At 40.2% G+C, this 22,399-nt stretch overlaps 1 protein-coding gene across 1 annotated transcript in view; it reads right to left on the minus strand.

Annotated features, from left to right (window-relative positions):
• LOC132379689 (rab11 family-interacting protein 2) overlaps positions 1-22,399 on the minus strand; it is a 136,148-nt gene that overhangs the window by 48,971 nt on the left and 64,778 nt on the right. Inside the window, exons 2-3 of the mRNA XM_059947947.1 lie at positions 15,414-15,853; positions 11,067-11,529 (exon numbers count right to left, since the gene is read on the minus strand). Of these exons, the coding sequence (XP_059803930.1) occupies positions 11,067-11,529; positions 15,414-15,853 (903 nt within the window). The remainder of the gene's footprint in view (positions 1-11,066; positions 11,530-15,413; positions 15,854-22,399) is intronic.

Raw genomic sequence — 22,399 nt, forward strand, 5'->3', positions numbered from 1 at the left:
AGTCAGTTCAAAAGGAACATTTCCCAACGCAAGATTGCAGAGAATTTAGGTCTTTCAACATCTACAGTACATAATATTGTGAAAAGATTCAGGGAATTCAGAGACATCTCAGTGCGTAAAGGGCAAGGTCGGAAACCACTGTTGAATGCGCGTAATCTTCGAGCCCTCAGGCAGCACTGCCTAAGAAACCGTCATGCTACTGTGACAATTATAGCCACCTGCGCTTGGGAGTACTTCGGAAAACCATTGTCACTTAACACAGTCCGTCGCTGCATCCAGAAAAGCAACTTGAAACTGTATTACGCAAGGAGGAAGCCATATATCAACTCTATGCAGAAATGCCAGCGAGTTCTCTGGGCCCGAGCTCATCTCAGATGGACTAAAAGACTGTAGAACCGTGTGCTGTGGTCAGATGAGTCCACATTTCAGGTAGTTTTCGGAAAAAACGGGCGTCGAATTCTCTGTGCCAAAGATGAAAACAATCATCCTGACTGTTATCAGCGAAAGGTGCAAAAGCCAGCATCTGTGATGGTATGGGGGTGCATCAGTACCCACGGCATGGGAGAGTTGCATGTATGTGAAGGTACCATTGACTCTGAGGCGTATATTAGGATTTTAGAGAGACATATGTTGCCATCAAGGCGATGTCTCTTCCCGGGACGTCCATGCTTATTTCAGCAGGACAATGTCAGACCACATTCTGCACGGGCTACAACAGCGTGGCTTTGTAGACACAGAGTGCGTGTGCTTGACTGGCCTGCTGCCAGTCCAGATCTATCTCCTATTGAAAATGTATGGCGCATCATGAATCAGACAACGGAGACCACGGACTGTTGAGCAGCTGAAGTCTTATATCAAGCAAGAATGGACAAAATTTCCAATTGCAAATCTACTACAATTAGTATCCTCAGTTCCAAAACGATTAAAAAGTGTTATTAAAAGATGATGTAACACAATGGTAAACATGCCTCAGTTTTAACTTTTGTTGAGTGTGTTGCAGCCATCATATTCTAAATTTGTGTACATTTAAAAAATACAATTAAGTTGGTCAGTAAAACTATTGAAAATCTTTTCTTTGTACTTTTGTCAGTTAAATAAAGGTTCACGTGAATTAACATATCACAGATTTTTGTTTTTATTGCATTTTGGAGAATATCCCAACTTTTCTGGAAATGGGGTTTGTAGATGCTGCCTGGCCTGCTGTGTTCCACCAGCATTTTGTGTGTGTTGATGTAATGTTTAGTACTATATAAAGCACTGGTGATGTCTCACTTGGAGTATTCTGGGCAGGTTAGGGCCCCTTATCTTAGAAAAGATGTGCCGAAACTGGACAGAGTTCAAAAGAGGTTCACGAAAATGATTCCAGGATTGAATGGCTTGTCATATGAAGAGCGTTTGATGGCTCTGGGCCTGTATTCACTGGAATTCAGAAGAATGAGGGGTGACTTCATTGAAACCTATCAAATGGTGAAAGGCCTTGATAGATTAGATATGGAGAGGATGCTTCCTGTGATGGTAAGATCTAAGACCAGAGGACACAGCCTTAGAATAGAGGGGTGTCCTTTTAGAATGGAGATGGGGAGGAATTTCTTCAGCTTGAGTGGTGAATCTGTGGAATTCTTTGCCACAAGCAGCTGTGGAGGCCAACTCATTGGGTATATTTAAGCAGAGGTTGATAGATTCTTGACTGGTCAGGGCATGAAGGGATACGGGGAGAAGGTAGGAGATTAGTACTGAGGGAAACATTTGATCAGTCATGATGAAATGACTAAACAGAATTGATGAGCCAAATAGTTTAATCCTGCTCCCATATATTATGGTCTTGTGGTGAGGTTAGCAGGTATCCCAATTAGCCAAGGTTTCATGGAAATAGCTAAGAAGGTATAAAAAAAAGACAAACGATCATTTAACTGAGTATAAAATTATGTATTAGTTCCTAATTGTTATCAACCGAGGAGTTGGGGCTGAGAAAGAAAAATGGATCAGCCATATTAAAATTGAGGTGGAGACTCGATGGGCCAAATGTCTTAATTCTGCTCCTGTATCTCAGTGTACCTGTACACTGCTGCAATATTCTTTTTTTTTTGTAATTTACTTTTTATTAAAGTTCATCATCAAACATTTCCATAAGATGTATTTCAGATATTGTATACATCATATAGTCATATTTGCCCCAAATCTCCACATAATATTTATCTGAGGTATATACTTATAGAAAAGAGAGGAAAAGAAAGAACAAGTGAAAGGAGAAAACTATGTACAAGTAGGGAGTGATTTTTTTTTTACAATATATTCATTGATTTGTGAGAATAAAATCAGGCCTGTGAGGTGTTCAAGTCAAGTCACTTTTTATTGTCATTTCGACCATAACTGCTGGTACAGTACATAGAAAAAACAAGACTGTTTTTCAGGACAATGGTGCTACATGAACAATATAAAAATTACACTGAACTACGTAAACCAGCACAAAAACTACACTAGACTACAGACCTACCCAGGATTGCATAAAGTACACAGAACAGTGCAGGCATTACAATAAATAATAAACAAGACAATAGGCATAGCAGAGGTCAGTCGGTTGGTAGTCCGATGGTTTGGAGGAATATCTGTTCCATAAATAAACAGCTGAATGGCGGCGTCCAGGATTCCGTCCGTTTCTGTACTCCCGTCGAGTATTTTGTTGCCACAGATGTAGTCCAATTTCATGTCCATTGGAGAGCAGAATAGACAGGAGAGCCAGCCGGCTCGGGCTTGCTTCGTTCCTGGCATGGACTCCAGCCCGCTCACCTTGCTTCTACTTTCTCGCACACTGCTTACGATGTCCCCACCTCCGGCCATCGGCATCAGGTGACTCCGAGGACTGCAGCCTGATTCCCTCAGCAAGCTGAGATCACACAATCTAACCAGCAGATTTTCATTTTGTTTTTTGGCGATCTCTGTATTGTAGCAGTATCTGGTGATGGTAGATAGTCACTCTGTTATCCATTACCCTAAACCCTAATTGTGCCTTAAAATTAAATTAAAAAAACTAAATTAAAGTAGCACCAGATCTGAAAGGCCGCCGCTGCCATGTGCCGTGCCTCCTGTTATGCAGTTAAACCATTTTTCCCAGTATGAATCAAATTGTTCCAACTTATGATTAACAGATCCTGTTATCTTCTCCATTTTGTAAATGTCCATTGTAATTTCCATCCATGCATTTAAGCTTGGGCTCTCCTGTGATAACGATTTCCTAGTAAGAATCTTTTTACCAGCCACTGTATATTCATTAAATATTTATCTCTTTTCAACCATTCTTGAGGTATATACCCAAAATATATGGTCTTACTTTCTAAGGGTACTTCACATTTAAAGATGTCTTGTAGGGCATTGTGTATCCCACTCCAATAGTCTTTGACAATGGGGCATTCTGTGACTGACTGTAAAAGAACAAAATCAGTGCAGGTATTGGACTGCCTACAATGCTATTGATGATTGTCTTCTCCAAAGCTTCATTTTCATGTAAGACCATAAGACATTGGCCTAATTCTGTTCCTTTCAGCCCATCGAGCCTGCTCTGCCATTCCATCACGGCTGATCCTGGATCCCACTCAACCCATACACCTGCTCTCTCATCAAGTCCTTTGATGCCCTGATTGATCAGGAACCAGTCAACTTCTGCCTTAAATATACCCACGGACTTGGCCTCCACTGCAGTCTGTGGCACAGCATTCCACAATTCATTATTCTCCAGCTAAAACAATTCCTCTAACTCTGTTCTAAAAAGGTCACCTCTCAATTTTGAGGTTGTGCCCTCTAGTTCTGGATACCCCACCATATGAAAAATCCTCTTCACATCCACCCTATTTAGTTCTTTCAACATTCTGTAGGTTTCAATGAGATCACCCCTGTATTCTTCTAAATTCCAGTGAGTATAGGCCCAAAGCTGCCAAAATGCTCCTAATATGTTAACCCCTTCATTCCCAGAGTCATCCTTGTGAACCTCCTCTGGACTCTCTCCAATTACAACATATTCTGAGATATGTGGCCCAAAACTGTTGACAATATCCCAAGTGTGGCCTGACTAGTGTCTTATAAAGGCTCAGTATTATCTCCTTGCTTTTATATTTGATTCCCCTTGAAATGAATGCCAACATTGCATTTGCCATCTTTACCACAGACTCAACCTGTAAATTAACCTTTGGGGAGTCCTGCACGAGGACTTCCAAGTCCCTCTGCACCTCTGCTGTTTGTACCTTCTCCCCATTTCGATAATAGTCCGCACTATTGTTTCTTTTACCAAAATGCATTATCCTATATTTTCCAACACTGTATTCCATCTGCCACTCTTTTGCCCATTCTTCCAATTTGAAGTCCTGCTGCAATAGTGTTTCCTCAGCACTAACTACCCCTTCATCCATCTTCACATCATCTGCAAAATTTGCCACAAAGCCATCAATTCCATTACCTAAATCAATGACAAACAACATGAACAGTAGCGGTCCCAATATTGACCCATGAGGAACACCACTAGTCAATGGCAGCCAACCAGAAAAGGCCCCTGTTATTCCCACTCGCTGCTTCCTGCCTGTCAGATATTCCCCTATCCATGCTAGAATCTTTCCAGTAATGCCATAAGATTTCACCTTGTTAAGCAGCCTCATGTGTGACACATTATCAAACACCTTCTGAAAATCCAAGTAAATGACATCCACTGCCTCTCTCCTTTGTCTATCCTACTCATTACTTCCTCAAAGAACTCTTAACAGATTTGTCACTTAAGAGTTCCCCTTACAGAAACCATGCTGACTTTGACTTATTTTATCATTACTTTCTAAGTACCCCAAAATCTCATCATTAATAATAGATTCCAACATTTCCCCAAACACCAAGGTTAGGCTAACTGGCCTACAATTTTCTTTATTTTGCCTTCCTCCCTTCTTAGAGAGTGGAGTGACATTTGCAATTTTCTAGTCTGTTAGGACATTGCCAGAGTCAAGTGATTCTTGAAAGATGGTGACCAATGAATCTGTTATCTCTTCAGCAACCTCTCTCAGGACTCTGGTCCAGGTGATATATCCATCTTTAGCACTCGGAGTTTGCCTAGCACTTTTCTTTTGTAATAGCAATGGCACTCTCTTCTGCACCCTGGCACTTATGGACCTCTGGCACACTGCTAGTATCTTCCACAGTGAAGAATAATGCAAAGTACAGAACTAGTTTATCTGTCATTTTTTGTACCCCATTATTACATCATTACTACCTCAATGTAACATTCAAGATGATTGTTGATACCTTTGAATTCTTCATACTTCTTAACTTGAAGTAGTGAAATTATTTCAATTGCACTCTTGGCAGTTTCTGGCATCTAAAAACCTGAATGTTTAAAATTGCAGGGAGCAAAACAGTTCTAAATTTTCTTACTGCTCATTTATCACCAAATGTCAGTGATAGAGTCCTTTTTTTTTCTAGTACATGAGATGTCAACCATGGCTGACGAGCCTCATCTGTTTGAATTGACTGGTTTTGAGGCACTAGTAATCCACCTTTGACCCTTTTCCAATCAACAGAAAAGGTTCCACCGACCTAGTAGCTAAGCCACATCTGAAGGTTAGGAGTTGGACTTGGTTGTCAGAGGGTATTTGAGATGCATGCCATTGGGAGCAATGACTACCCTGGCTATGACAACCTTAGGGAACCTCAAGAAAGTTAAGAATCCTTAAGAACTTTAAGGAATCTCCACTGTGTTGCGGTTATACTCACTCACAGGGAAGGCTTTGGGAGTAAAAATCAAGGAAAAATCTGGAGCTGAAGTTAATAAGGCTGTCCTACACTGAGTTCAACACTGACTCCTATGATGCCATTCCTTTGGATTCATCAGCTCCATGGAAAGGGGGGAGCCTGCTGCATGGGCAACAGATTGCTCTCCATACTGTAGTCTCCTGGTGTGTCTATCTAGACAGCTAGGATGCAAGCTCATCAATGACAAAAATTTATACTTTTTGAACACAAGAATATGGAACTGGTGCTATTTTTAAAACACTTCACTTTAAGCCATGTGCAGGTGGGTTTAGAAATTGTAAGATAGTGCAGTTCAACACGTGGCTGAAGACATGGACGGAGGGCTTCAGATTTATAGATAATTGGGCAATTTATAGAAAATTATAGATAAGGCCAAATTTGGAGTATGTGTACAGTTCTGGTCACAGAATTATAGGAAAGATGTCAACAAAACTGAGAGAGTACAGAGAAGATTTACTAGAATGTTACCTGGGTTTCAGCACCTAAGTTACAGGGAAAGATTGAACAATTTAGATCTTTATTCTTTGGAGCGTAGAAGGTTGAGGGGGGATCTTGATAGAGGTATTTAAAATTATGAGGGGGATAGAAAGAGTTGACGTGGATAGGCTTTTTCCATTGAGAGTAGGGGAGATTCAAACAAGAGGACATGAGTTGAGACTTAGGGGACAAAAGTTTAAGGGTAACATGAGGGGGAATTCCTTTACTCAGAGAGTGGTAACTGTGTGGAATGAGCTTCCAGTAGAAGTGGTAGAGGCAGGTTCGGTATTGTCATTTAAAGCAAAATTGGATAGGTATATGGACAGGAAAGGAATGGAGAGTTATGGGCTGAGTGCAGGTCAGTGGGATTAGGTGAGAGTAAGCATTCAGCATGGACTAGAAGGGCCGAGATGGCCTGTTTCCGTGCTGTAATTGTTATATGGTTATAAGCATGGCATACTGACAGCTGCATGCATAAGCGCATGTGTCTGCCACTAGTTAGAAATAGCTCAGCAACATTTTCCTGTTCCAAATAAACCAAAGGAATCCAGCTATTTCCTTGATGAGTTTTGTTCTTTGTGTTGTCCCAAATAAGTAGTTGCCCTGATTAACCAATGGGCCAATTAACCAGAATCCACTGCATCGGAAAATGAACAGTTGACACTAACCTACGAGTCAGATGGCTGGAAACAAACCTTTCTGAAAATCACTGATGGGAGATGGCCAGGTCCCACCTTGTAGGATCTTGATAAGTGGTATTAAACTCTAAGCTCTAAGTCTAAGTGCACAATTTTGTTATTCTAATTTGAGCTCAATCATTACTAAAATCATAATGGAACACAAAACTTGGGACGACATGTTGCAGTTTATCAAGTTAATACTCAAGCAGCACAATGTGTATCATGTACAGTTCTTTCACTACCCTACAGGAAGTGTGTGGTAGCATTTAAAAGAATGCAGAAGAAATTCACTGGGCTATTGTCTGGAACGAAATGCTATAGTCATAAGATATTGAATAGTCTGGGTTTATTCTCAATGGAACTTAGAAAGCTGAGGAGTGAGCTTATAGAGTATTTTGTAAAATTGTCAAGGATAAGGAGATAGTCCTTTTACTTTGATACAAGAGTCCAAAGCTAGAGGGCATTACTTTGAGGTGATAGGGAAAAATTTAAATATAATCTGAGAGGCTATATTTCCCTCCGCAGAGGGATGGAATCACAGGGAAAAAAACTACCAGAAGTGATAGAGGCAGATACAATTAGACCAGTTTCAAGGAATTTCGATAAGAACCAGGATAATAAAGGAGTAAAAGGAAATGGGCAAATGGGACTAGTATTAGGAGGCATCAGGATTGGCTTGGATAAGCTGGGCCTTAGGACTTGTTTTTGTGCCATTAAACTCGGACTATGATCCATAATGTTGTCTTTGTCCACTATTCCCATCTCAACTCCTGTGGACTTGAATGCTTTAATCGCTACCTTCCATTAATTCACATTGTCCCATTATTTGACATATTTTAATGGATGTAAGCATCACTAGAAAAATTACCAATCTCCAATTGCCCTGACAGGTGGAGATGAACCACCTCCTTGAAATGGTTCTGATAAAGTTACCTGCTTTGTTGTTAGGTAAGTAATTCCAGAATTTTACATCAAAGTATCAAACCGTAATCTAAATAAATTCTACATCCCACAAAACATACCATTCTTACAATTCGACCAGTCAGTTCAATCACAGATAAATTATACAGTTGTAGAAATATAGCATCTAAACAAATCATTAATAATACAAAGTGACTTCAAATGGATTAACTTCCATATGTAAAGAATGACTTCATTTGAAAATAAGGAAGACCCCTATGTAGTAAGAAATATTACTTCCTGTATATTTAGGAGTCTTTACATACCAGAGTTTTAACCTAGCACTGATTCAGAGGAAAACCCTTTTCACATAAACTAGAATGAACACACTTGTAATCAAAACAAACTTCAAAATTACAAAGCATTTTTGGCTGAAAATTGAAAGAGTTTTGCTTTAAAGACTGAAAATGCTGTCTGTTATGATATTTCTTAAAATTAGCTCAAGATGTGGTCTCCTTGCAATGGTTCTTGAATTTTTTTGGCAGTCTGCTCAATGTCAGATATCAATGCCTTGTGGCTCAACCAGCCACTTAATCCTCTGCTTAGAGGACAAAGTACGCAGTAGCCTAGATCTTTGAACAAACAATTTAAGCCCATTGGTCAACTTACCCAAGTTCAGAGACATTAGGCGGTAAATTCAAAGCAATTAGCAATTTTCCATATTAACATCAACTATTTCAATAACTTGTAGATTTAAAATAAAATTGACCTTTGCATATTTCCAGAAGGAGAAATCAATGTTCACGCCACCAGGTTGGAGGATACCTAGACAGAATAGGAGGTGTTGCTCCTCCACCCTGAGAGTGGCTTCATCATGCCATCATTAAGAATAATCAGGCCATCGTGACAAAACAGAGAAGTCTGTTGAACCCAGTTAGACTGGACACATAATTAAATCCAACCAGGTTTATTATAAGCAATAAATGGGAAGACTTAAGAAAAAGGATTTAAATTGATGAATTACTCTGTCTGTCTTTCAAGAGATACCTCCTGGCCTGAATATTCTCAACAATTTTTTCGTACATGTTTAAAACATTCACACTTCAGGGATTCATTATCTTATAAATATGTTGAAATGCTGTAATAAATATATAGAATATTAGAAGGATAAGGCCAGCTATTCTATCCATCAAGTGACTTTCCACAGTTATTGATCTTAATAAGATCTTTTTCACTTTATTACTTATAACATCACTTAGGAGCATCTTGTTGATGACTGAATCTCTTTACATTCCAGTGGTGACAATTCACAAACCTATTACTCAAATAAAGAACTCTAGTTGACAACAACACACACAAAATGCTGGTGGAACACAGCAGGCCAGGAAGTATCTATAGGGAGAAGCGCTGTCGACGTTTCGGGCCAAGACCCTACGTCAGGACTAACTGAAAGGAAAGATAGTAAGAGATTTGAAAGTAGTGGGGGGAGGGGGAAATGTGAAATGACAGGAGAAGACTGGAGGGGGTGGGATGAAGCTAAGAGCTGGAAAGGTGATTGGCGAAAGTGATACAGAACTGGAGAAGGGAAAGGATCATGGGATGGGAGGCCTCAGGAGAAAGAAAGGGGGAGGGAGGGAAGAAACACCCGAGGTAGATGGAGAACAGGCAAACAACTAAGTATGTCAGGGATGGGGTAAGAAGGAGAGGAGGGGCATTAGAGAAGTCAATGTTCATGCCATCAGGTTGGAGGCTACCCAGCCGGTATATAAGGTGTTGTTCCTCCAACCTGAGTTTGGATTCATTTTGACAATAGAGGAGGCCATGGATAGGCATGTCAGAATGGGAATAGGACGTGGAAATAAAATGTGTGGCCACTGGGAGATCCTGCTTTTTCTGGCGGACCGAGCGTAGGGTGTTCAGCAAAACAGTCTCCCAGTCTGCGTCGGGTCTCACCAATATATAGAAGGCCACACCGGGAGCACCACACCAGCCGACTCACAGGTGAAGTGTCACCTCACCTGGAAGGACTGTCTGGGGCCCTGAATGGTGGTGAGGGAGGAAGTGTAAGGGCAGGTGTAGCACTTGTTCTGTTTACAAGGATAAGTGCCAGGAGGGAGATCGGTGGGAAAGGATGGGGACTCTTTCTGCTCCCTATGCGACTCCTTTGTCCACTTGTCCCCCCCCATCCCTTCCCACTGTTTCGGGCCGAAACCCTTCATCAGGAGTGAAGTAACATGGGATGGTCAAGGGGGATAAGAATTGGGGGAAGGGATAAAGTAGAGAGGTAGGAAGTGATAGGCTGGAGGGAAATGGGCTAGGGGGAAGGTGGAGAATTATGGGAAATAAAAGAGAAAGAAAGGTAGGGCTGAGGGGAGATTATAGTGAGGTGGGAAAAAAGAGAGAGAAAGCGAACCAGACTAAAATAATAGATAGGGATGGGGGTAAGGGGGGGGGGGGGGCAAGGGTATCAACGGAGATCTGTGAGTTGGATGTTCATGCCGACAGGTAGGAGCCTCTCTCTCTGCTCCCAACCTACTATTTCTTTGGTCCTGAAACTTTTAGAAAATCCAGCATCTGCAGATTCACTTGTGTTGCCTTTGAACTGGGATTTACATTTTGTTCTCCAGTAGCTGTTGCATTTCTGCTTCACAATGTACAGCATAAAGCTGTGGTTGTTTAGAAGGAAATATAATTGCAAAACAAAGAAAAAAAGTTGCTTTTCTGAATTTTATAATTCAGTAATTGGGGTATGTAGATGTGATCATTGGTAGAAAAGATATTGTCAAATAATTATTAACACAAATCCTTTCTAGCCATGTTGGCAGTGTGCCTGGTTTGTTCAAAACTAAAATCAATGAATCTTTAAAGATTAGCAGAACCTTCTAAAACCAGCCCTTTAACTACATCCTGCTCAAAATTAGTACATACAAGCATATACACCTGACTTTATTTGTATTAATAATAGCCCAGAGACTGATCTTTATGATGGATATAATGAAATTCTTGTAACATCAATTTCAAACTAAACTTTATGTTGTTATTTGACTAAAGATAACACAAGTTATTAAATTTAATTTGCCATATAGATTAACTCCAATCCATCAAGCAGCAAAACATTTATTAGAAATGACACAAATTGAATAAATGTAATAAACAGTAACACAGGAATAATTATGCAAGTTGATGAATGAAGAACACTGAAAAATAAGTTACAAAGAGATTACTTACCTAGACATACTATCTGCTTTCAAGTCTGTGAAGAATGGATTTTTGGAATCAATTTCAAAACTGCTGTGAAAATTTCCAGAAAAGGGATTCGGCAGTTTTACATCACTGAAACTTTCTGACTTCATGTTGGTAATCTTTTCAGGTTTTTTGACATCTTTCTTGCCAGTCACACGTGCAAAAAGACTAATTTTCTCTTTATCTTTATCTTTCTTGGCCTCTTTCTTAATATCTGACAGTCTGTAATTTGCTGCATTTTTTGTTTCTAAACTAGTATTTCTGATTTCCCATGAGTCACTGGTACTATCAAAAGGATTTTTACTTCTCGGTAATGTTGCAGCTTTTTGTGATGACATTGTTGGATCAGTCCCATTCTTTGAAGCAGAAATTAGGTCAAACTGATCAATCTTGGACGTGTCCATGCTTTGTGATCGTCTGTGAGGCGATTTAGGAATGTAGTCACTTCCTGTAATGTTTTGAATTAGAAGGAAAAATTGTAGGTATTAACTATATTTGATTTAAAATGCACATCACAAGAACATTAATAACTTACAAAGTAGATCAGAAAGTACCTTTTAAATGGGGAACCCCTATAACAAAATAATTCTTAATGAACAAGTTTTTAAAGATGGTACCTCTGACTACAAGTCTCCACGACCATAAGATATCAGAAGAGAATTAGGCTATTTGGCCCATTGAGTTTACTCTGCCATTTCATCATGGCTGATCCAATTTTCCTCTCAGCTCCACTCTCCTGCCTTTTACCTGTATCCCTTCATGCCTTGAACAATCAAGAATCTATCAACCTCTGACAAATATACATAAAGACTTGGTCTCTACAGCTGCCTGTGGTAAAGAAGTCTACAGATTCACCACTCTGTTGCTAAAGAAATTCCTCCTAATCTCTGTTCCAAAAGGATATCCCTCTATTCTGAGGCTGTGCCCTCTGGTCATAGATTTCACCTACCATAGGAAACATCCTCTCCACATTGACTCTATCGAGGTCCTTCAACATTCTATAGGTTTCAATGAGATCCCCCTCCCCTCATACTTCTGAATTTCAGTAAGTACAGGCCCAAACACTCCTCATACAATAATCCCTTCATTCCTGGAATCATTCTTGCGAACCTCCTTTAAACTCTCTCCAATGTCAGCACATCTTTTCTGGGACCCCAACCCTTTGTGATTTTTATAAATGATCTGGATAAGGAAGTGGAGGGATGGGTTAGTAAATTTGCTGATGATACAAAGGTTGGGGGTGTTGTGGATAGTGCGGAGGGCTGTCAGAGGTTACAGTGGGACATTGATAGGATGCAAAACTGGGCTAAGAAGTGGCAGATGGACTTCAACCCAGATAAGTGTGAGGTGGTTCATTTTGGGAGGTCAAATATGATGGCAGAATATAGCATTGATGGCAAGACTCGTGGCAGTGTGGAGGATCAGAGGGATCTTGGGGTCTGAGTCTATAGGACACTCAAAGTTGCTGCGAAGGTTGACTCTATGGTTAAGAAGGCATATGGTGCATTGGCCTTCATTAATTGTGAGATTGAGTTTTAGAGCCGAGAGGTAACTTTACAGCTATATAGGATCCTGGTCAGGTGCCACTTGGAATACTGTGTCAATTCCGGTTGCCTCATTACAGGAAGGACGTGGAAACCATAGAAAAGGGTGCAGAAGAGATTTACAAGGATATTTCCTGGATTGGGGAGCATGCCTTATGAGAATAGGTTGAGTGACCTCGACTTTTCTCCTTGGAGCGACGGAGAATCAGAGGTGAATTGATAGAGGTGTATAAGATAATGAGAGGCATTGATCGTGTGGATAATCAGATGCTTTTTCCCAGGGCTGAAATGGCTAGCACAAGAGGGCATAGTTTTAAGGTGCTTGGAAGTAGGTACAGAGGAGATGTCAGGGGTAAGTTGTTTTTTTTTAAAAAAAAACGCAGAGAGTGGTGAGTGCGTGGAATGGGCTGCTGGCAACAGTGGTGAAGGCAGATACGACAGGGTCTTTTAAGAGACGCCTAGATAGGTACATGGAGCTAGAAAAATAGAGGGCTATGGGTAAGCCTAGGTAGTTCTAGGGTAAGGACATGTTCGGCACAGCTTTGTGGGCCAAAGGGCTTGTATTGTGCTGTAGGTTTTCTATGTTTCTATCTTTTCTTTGATAAGGGGCCAAAAACTGCTCACAACAATCTAACTGAGACCTTACCAGTGCCTTATAAAGTCTCAGCATTACATCCTTGCTTTTATATGCTAGACCTCTGGAAATGAATGCTAACATTGCATTAGCTTTCCTCACCACTGAATCAACCTGCAAGCTAGAGGATCCTGCACAAGGACTCCCAAGTCCTGTTACACCTCAGATTTTTGAATTTTCTCCCCACTTAGAAAGTCTATGCTTTTGTTTCTTTTACCAAAGTGCATGGCCATACACTTCCCTATACTATATTCCATCTGTCACTTCTTTGCCCAGAAGATGAATTACTCTATCACGTTAACTATCATGGGAGAAGCCAAATCGTGGTAGTAGAAGGCTACCACTCTGACTGGAGACCTGTGACTGGTGGTGTGCTGCAGGGATCAATGTTGGGTCTGTCATTGTTTGTCATTATTTGACATCTATATCAATGATATGGATGATAATGTGGTAAATTGGACCAGCAAATTTGAGGATGACACCAAGATTGGTGGTGTTGTGGACACTGACAAAGGCTATCAAAGTTTGTAGTGGGATCTGGATGAACTGAAAAATAGCAGCTGAAACTTATTGCAGACAGGTGTGAGGTTTTGCACTTTTGGAGGACCAAGGGTGAGTGGTAGGGCACTAAGGTGTGTAGTAGAACAGAGGGATCTGGGAATACAGATCCATAATTCCTTGAATGTGGTGTCACAGGTAGATAGGGTCGTAAAAAAGCTTCTGGTTTATTGCCCTTCACACATCAATGTTCTGAGTACAGTAGTTGCGATGTTATGTTTTAACTGTACAAGATGTTGGTGAAGTGTAATTTGGAGTACACTTACCTACAGGAAAGATGTAAGTAAGATTGAAAGAGGGCAGAGAAAATTTACAAGGATGTTGCTGGTACTTGAGGACCTGAATTGTAGAGAAAGCTTGAATTGGTTAGGACTTTATTTCCTAGAACGTAGAAGATTGAAGGGAGATTTGTTGAGGTATACAAAATTATGAGGGGCACAGATAGGGTAAATGCAAGCAGGTTTTTTCCACCAAGGTTGGGTGAGACTACAACTAGAGGTCATGGGTTAAGGGTGAAAGGTGAAATGTTTAAGGGCAACTTCTTCACTCAGGGGGTGGTGAAAATGTGGAATGAGTTGCCAGTGCAAATGGTGTATGTGGGGTTGATTTCAACATTTAAGAGAAATTTGGATAGATACATGAATGGGAGGGGTATGCAGGGATATGGTCCAAATACAGGTCGATGATTTGAGGCAAATTATTAGCTCGGCATGGACTGGATGGGTTGAAGGGCCTATTTCTGTGCTGTAGTATTTTATGACTCTATAACTCTATCTCTCATCCTTGGACATTATATATCACAGTTTTCTTTGCTGACCTTGACCTTAAATATCTTTGGGGCACAAAGTCACCAATTTAAAAAAATTCTCTGCTGGTTTTAAATATTTTCTATGCATCTTTTAGTACTGCAAATTCTCCTGGTACTACAACCATACATCACTAACATACCATTGCTAACTCGTGTTAATGCTGATATATCATTATAAATTTTGGTGTATTGTCATTGGAATCCATGATCAGGAATCCTCCACCACCATCTTCCTTAAGGCGTGTTATAAAATCCACTTACTTGACTGATCTCTTGGTCAATTTGCTTCTCTTTTAGTTTAGTACCTGCTCTTATTTCAATTAATTCATTTTTACCAGTAAGCAGAAATTGGCTTTGCTTCAATGCTCTCTCAAGTGTAATTGGTGCATAAACCAAACAGATGTCTGCACAAATCAGATTAATAATATCCAATAACATGAAATCCAAAAATCATCTTTAGTCTACTTTCATGACACACTTGAATTGTAAAACAGTGGCTCCATCAAGAGAGCTAATCATTACATACTGCGGCCAAAGTAACTTCAGTTTTAATCATTTTAACCAAATTAAAACTGTTCATAACTCATATTTCATGATATTGCTGGGTACATTAATAACTCAGTTATTATTTTTGTTATTACCATTTTTATTACCACTATGTCTAGATAAAATTTCATGCAAGCTCATTCTGTAAAAAAAAACTGGCTACATAAGGAAGCTCTAAATGTTAATAGAAAAACTCAAATTTATATTTACTCAGAATCTCAATATTTTCTATACAAACGTACCCCTTTCTTCTCTTACATCAACTGCTCCTGAAGGAGGTTTGTAATCCACATGACCCAAGGTATTAGATTTAATTTTTTCCAGTGATGGATGGGAACCAGGTAAATCTGACATTGATTGTGCAGATGATAGTCTTTGTGGTCCCAACAGGAAGTTCTTTTTAGGCTTTGACTTTAGTTGTTTATCCATTTCCAATGCTTCTTGATTAGGGTTAGCAGACGTGGTACTTGGAATAATCGCAGACAAATGATCAGAGAACATGGCATCAGTTTTTCTTCCTTTCATTTTGTCCTTCAGCTTGGCAAAAGGGGATCTGGTTTTGTCTTTCATAGAAAGATCAAACATACTTGCAGTCATGTTGTTTCGCATGAACTGGATGCAGATTTGGATCGCTCCTCTCTCTTTTGATTTCTTTCCTGGCTTGGATTCTAACTTGAACCATCTAAAGACAGAACACAGAGCCTGTTAGGATTTGATGGAAACAGAAAATATCAACTCAACCTGCAATGTAAAATCATTTCCATAGCAAGCTTAAAGGTGGTATAAACATAACCTCTGAAACTGCAATAACCATGAGCAAATGTGGTGATGAATCACCATAGAGGAGGGAGATTGAAAATCTGGGAGAGCGGTGCCAAAACAACTCAATTTCTGCAAGATCAAGGAGCTGATTATTGACTTCAGGAGGAGGAAACCAGAGATCCATGAGCCAGACCTCATTGGAGGATCAGATTTAGAGAGGGTCAGAAAATTTAAATTCTTTGGTATTATCATTTTGGAAGGCCTGTCCTGGGCCCAGCATGCAAAAATAATTATGAAGAAAGCACAGCAGAATCTCTACTTTCTTAAGGAGTTTGCGAAGATTAGCATGATATCTAAAACTTTGACTAACTTCTGTAGATGTGCAGTGAAGAGAAAATAGGAACATCAGTACCCTTAAATGGAAAATCCTAAAAAAAGTAATAAATATGACCTAGTCCATCATGTGAAAAGCCCTCCACACCATTGAGCACAACTACAAGAAGTGTTGCAGGAATATGGCATCAATCATTAGGGTCATCCACCACCTAGTCATGCTCTTTTCTTGCTGCTGTCATCAGGAAAGTGGTACAGGAGTCTCAGGACTCACACCACCAGGTTCAGGAACAGTTATTACCCCTCAACCATCAGGCTCTTGAACCAAAGGGGGAGAAACTTCATTCAACTTCATTTGCTCCTTCATTGAAATGTTCCCACAATCCATGGGCTCATTTTAAGGACTCTTCATCTCATGCTCTCGATATCTATGGCTTATTTATTTATTATTATTTCTTTCTTTTTGTATTTGCACAATGTGTTGTCTTTTGCACAGTGGATGAACAAAGTTCATGTTGGTGTGGTCTTTCATTGATTCTATTATGGTTAATTTTCTATTATTGATTTATTGAGTATGTCCACAAAAAGTGAATCTTAGAGTTATATATGTACTTTGATAATAAATTTACTTTGAACTTTGGTAGATCCAAATAAGTAACATGCATTCCTTTAGTTCACAATAAAATATGCAGACCCCTTCCATATACAAGAGCTGTCATGGGCTACTTTTGAGAAACAGATGAGGTACCAGTATCTCAAGAGATTGCTGAGAGCCCCATGGCTAGGACAATTTACCTTAGAGTTTATTTTATGGGCTTGCTAATGACATTAGCTAGATATTATTACATCTTCATCTCAAGAAAGTTACAAACTCTAAATCTAAGAACAAATGCCATCAAATGTTGAGGCCCTCCTTTGGTCAGGGACAACCATGGAAATTGTGTTCCAGCTGTCTAAATATACACAAGCCAGTACAACATGGAGAGCAAGTTGTTGCCCATGCAGCAGGCTCCCCTTCTCTGCACCGCTTATGGATCCAAAGGAATGGCAGAGACTGATACAGTTTGGTACCACCAGCTTCGCAGGAGTTGCCAGTCTGTGTTGAACTTGATGTAGGGACTCCAGCGCCTTTCCTTGGAGTTTACTCCCAAAGCCTTCCTCTCGAGTAGGTAGAGATGCAAGTCAGTGTAGGTTTGAGATCAGAGCTTTCCTTCTCCCAGATGAGCTGTCAATCACAGCTGCCGAGCCCCATCTGACCAAAGCCACAGAAGGTACATATTGATGTTATGCATTATACAAGTTACTGGAACACTATATGGAAATTTTAAATAAGAGAATAAAGCAAGAGAAATAACTTCTGTTTCAAATGATGGACATATTATGGACTAACATATTGTCAATGTCTTCAGTTTAACCTTCAGCTTACAGATACCAAGTAGTATTTCTACTACTGCTGCTATACTAAAATCCATTCAACAAGAAAGGTAGCTGAAACAAAGCTTATTTTTGGATTAGACTGACTGATTAGCAGAATATTTTATTAGCAGCCAACTACATACAGTGGATTCTGGTTAACTGGCACACATTGGGGCCAGTACATTTTGGTCCAATTAAGTTGCGGCTGCAATGAACTGAAGTTTTATGAAAATAGTTAAAAAGGTATAAAAAAGATAAAGTGAATAACAAATTATGTATTTAAATGAAATACAGAACAAATTAGAACACAATCTGCAAAGATGTAATAATAACAGGGTTGTCGTGGTGGGAGATTTTAATTTCCCAAATATTGATTGGCATCTCCCTAAAGCAAGGGGTTTAGGTGGGGTGGAGTTTTTAGGTGGGTTCAGGAAAGTTTCCTGACAAAATATGTAGATAAGCCTATAAGAGGAGAGGCTGTACTTGATCTGGTATTGGGAAATTAACCTGGTCAGGTGTCAGATCTCTCAGTGGGAGAGCATTTTGGAGACAGTGATCACAATTCTATCTCCTTTACCATAGTATTGGAGAGGAATAGGAAGAGACAAGTTAGGAAAGCATTTAACTGGAGTAAGGGGAAATACAAAGCTATCAGGCAGGAACTTGGAAGCATAAATTGGGAACGGATGTTCTCAGGGAAATGTACGGCAGGAATATGGCAAATGTTCAGGGGATATTTGCAAGGTGTTCTGCATAGGTACGATCCAATGAGACAGGGAAAGGACGGTAGGGTACAGGAACTGTGGTGTACAAAGGCTGTAGAAAATCTAGTCAAGAAGAAAAGCTTACGAAAGGTTCAAAAAACTAGGTAATGATACAGATCTAGAAGATTATAATGCTAGGAAGAAGGAGCTGAAGAATGAAATTAGGAGAGCCAGAAGGGACCATGAGAAGGTTTTGGCGAGCAGGATTAAAGAAAACCCCAAAGCATTCTACAAGTATGTGAAGAGCAAGAGGACAAGACATGAGAGAATAGGACCAATCAACTGTGACAGTGGAAAAATGTGTATGGAACTGGAGGAGATAGCAGAGGTACTTAATGAAAACTTAGCTTCAGTATTGCTTCGGAAAAGGACCTTAGCGATTGTAGGGATAACTTACAGCAGATTGAAAATCTTGTGCATATAGACATTAAGAAAGAGGATGTGTTGGAGCTTTTGGAAAACATCGTTGGATAAGTCACCAGAACTGGATGAGACATACCCCAGGCTACCATGGGAGGTGAGGGAGGAGATTGCTGAGCCTCTGGCAATGATCTTTGCATCATCAATGGGGACAGGAGAGGTTCCAGAGTTTGTAGGGTTGCAGATGTTGGTTGCTCCCTTATTCAAGAAAGGGAGTAGAGATAGCCCAGGAAATTATAGACCAGTGAGTCTTACTTCAATGGTTGGTAAATTGATGGACAAGATCTTGAGAGGCAGGATTTATGAACATTTGGAGAGGCCTAATATGATTAGGAATAGTCAGCATGGCTTTGTCAAAGGCAGGTCATGCCTTAAAAGCCTGATAGAACATGTTGCGGATGTGACTAAATACGCTGATGACAGTAGAACAGTTGATGTAGTGTATATGGATTTCAGCAAGGCATTTAATAAGGTTCTGTATTCAAGGCTTATTGAGAAAGTAAGGAGGCACTGGATCAAAGGGAACCTTGATTTGTGGATCGAGAACTGGCTTGCCCACAGAAGGCAAAGAGTGGTTGTAGACAGGTCATATTCTGCATGGAGGTCAGTGACTAGTGGTATGCCTCAGGGATCTATTCTGGGATCCCTCCTCTTTGTGAATTTTTCTAAATGACCTGGACGAAGAGATGGAGGGATGGGTTAGTAAATTTGCAGATGACACAGAGGTTGGGGGTGTTGTGGATAGTGTGGAGGGCTGTCAGAGGTCACAACGGTGCATTGATAGGATGCAAATCTGGGCTGAATGTGGCAGATGGAGTTCAACCCAGATAAGTGTGAGATGGTTCATTTTGGTAGGTCAAATATGATGGCACAATATAGTATTAATGGCAAGACTCTTGACAGTGTGGAGGATCAGAGGGATCATTGGGTCCAAGTCCATAGGACACCCAAAGCTGCTGTGCAGGTTGACTCTGTAGTTAAGAAGGCATACAGTGGTGCATTGGCTTTCATCAATCATGAGACTGAGTTTATGAGCTGAGAGGTAAATTTACAGCTATATAGGATCCTGGTCAGACCCTACTTGGGGTACTGTGCTCAGTTCTGGTCACCTGACTACAGGTAGGATGTGGAAACTATAGAAAGGGTGTAGAGATTTACAAGGATGTTGCCTGGATTGGGAGTATGCCTTATGAGAATAGGCTCGGCCTTTTCCTCTTGGAGTGGCAGAAGATGAGAGGTGACCTGATAGAGGTGTACAAGATGATGAGAGGCATTGATCATGTGGATAGTCAGAAGCTTTTTCCCAGGGCTGAAATCACTAGCATGGGAGGGCACAGTTTTAAGGAGCTTGGAAGTAGGTGCAGAGGAGATGTCAGGGGTAAGTTTTTCTTTTGCAGAGAGTGGTGAGTGCATGGAATGGGCTTCCGGCGACGGTGGTGGAGGTGGATACGATAGGGTCTTTTAAGAGTCTCTTGGATAGGTACATGGAGCTTAGAAAAATAGAGGGCTATGAGTAACCCTAGGTAATTTCTAAAGTAAGTACATGTTCAGCACGGCATTGTGGGCTGAAGGGCCTGTCTTGTGCAGTAGGTTTTCTATGTTTCTACTATCAATACTACACAATACTATAAAACTGTGTATTAGTTCCTATCATTACTAATGGGGGAATCCATCCATATCACAGTCTTCTAATTGTCAATCAACAAAATCAGTGCAGACACCTAGTGCAGATAATGGATTTCATACAATACTGCTGAGGATTGTATCCTTCAAATCTTTATATTCATTGTAACACTGAAGATGATTGTTGATATCTTCAAATTATCCACACGTCATAACTTGAGGAAGTGTTGAAATAGTTTCATTTTCAATCCCGGCTGTATCTGGCATCCATCACTGCAAACAATTAAGACACAAACAAAGGCAAAGGGAACTCAAGAGATGGAGTTGGAGTGAACAATTTGGAGGGGACAAGTCAGGACAGATGTTCTGATGCCTGCCCAGCTGGCCTGGATATGAAGATGGACCTCTGAGCTGATTTGGAGAGGTTGAAAATGGCTTCTTTGGCAACAAATTGCTGGTGGCGTATTCCAGGCCCAGAACAAGGTGCCACGGCGAGGCCTGGGTCCTACTGTGAGGTACAAGATACTGTTTGGACAATCTGAATGCTGGCCCAGATTGGAAGGCAGGGTGTTGGGTGAGGTTGGATTGCTCTGGGCGCCAAGCCGATTTGAAGTGGTCAAGAATGGCTTCTCCAGTCCTGAAACCTAGGCCCTGAGTGATTCACTGCAGTGGGGACAGGTCCCAGTGTGAGGTTTGGACAATTTAAACACTGGCCCAGATAGACTGGGGGCTCGACACTCCTGTGAGACTGCCCCCAGCTAGGTGTTTTGTGTCTGAACTTTGCGGTGATTTGCCCCACTAATGTAATGAACTGAATCCAGAAGCTTTGGGCCAGAAATTTGGATCCAAGGACTCAGTTTGGTTTGGAGAGCTGTTTTTATTGCTCACTTCTATTGTTTGCAAGATTTGTTTTGTATTTATTTCCTCTTTCTCTGTGGGTACTGCAGGTTGGTGTTACTTTATTAAAATTGAGTTCTATCAGGTCCTTGTTTGTGACTGCCTGTAAGAAAACCAATTTCAAGGTTGTACAATTTATATATTCTTTGATTATACATGCACTTTGAATTGTTTGAATCCTTTTGACTTCGAACCCAAGCCTTAATGCTTAAAGCTGCAGTGAGCAGAACTGTTCTGAATTGTCTTACTGCTTATTTCTTGTCAACTATCAGTGACATAAGTCACTACTTTTTGAACACAAGCATAAGCAACTGATGCTATTTTAAAACTGCTTGCTCTAAGCACAGTCTAGCATCTAATGGCCACACAAGTGCACATAATAAACGCTAGTTAGTAACTGTTCAGCAATAGTCTCTTATCCCAATTTAAATGGAATAGTATTCCAAATAAATGAAAGGAATCCCAGCTATCTTCTTAATTAGTTTTTGGTCTTTAAAAGTTGTCCCTAATAAGTGGCTGCCCTGATTAACTGATGGCCCAATTAACTAGAATCCATTGTATATTACATTTGAAATTAAAGGTTACACACAAGTAATTTTGTTGTAAAAAAATATCACATTTGGTATATCAAAAAAATTATATTCAAGCTCTATTATCCAAATGCAAAATACTTCCAATCCTAGAAAAAAAAACAAAGATAGAAAGTGGCAGAAATACTTAGCAGGCCTAGATGCATCTGTGGAGTGAAGAGAGGAGCTGTTTCCAGTGAAAGACCTTTGAATAGCAAGATGTTTTATGTTGTGTATTATAATACCCTAGTCCTTCACATAACTATTCCAATATGTTCTTTTTAATCCCATAATGCAATGAGATCCATATGCAGACCGATATCTCAATTTCCTTTGCAATAATATTGTTTTTGGTTTCAGTGTCTATTTGAAGATGTACAATTTCAGCATAATGGGACACAGGCCAAATTCATGAACTTCAGGAAGTTATCATAGACTTTGAAC

Source organism: Hypanus sabinus, chromosome 22 (genome assembly GCF_030144855.1).
Source record: "Hypanus sabinus isolate sHypSab1 chromosome 22, sHypSab1.hap1, whole genome shotgun sequence".
NCBI lineage: Eukaryota > Metazoa > Chordata > Chondrichthyes > Myliobatiformes > Dasyatidae > Hypanus > Hypanus sabinus.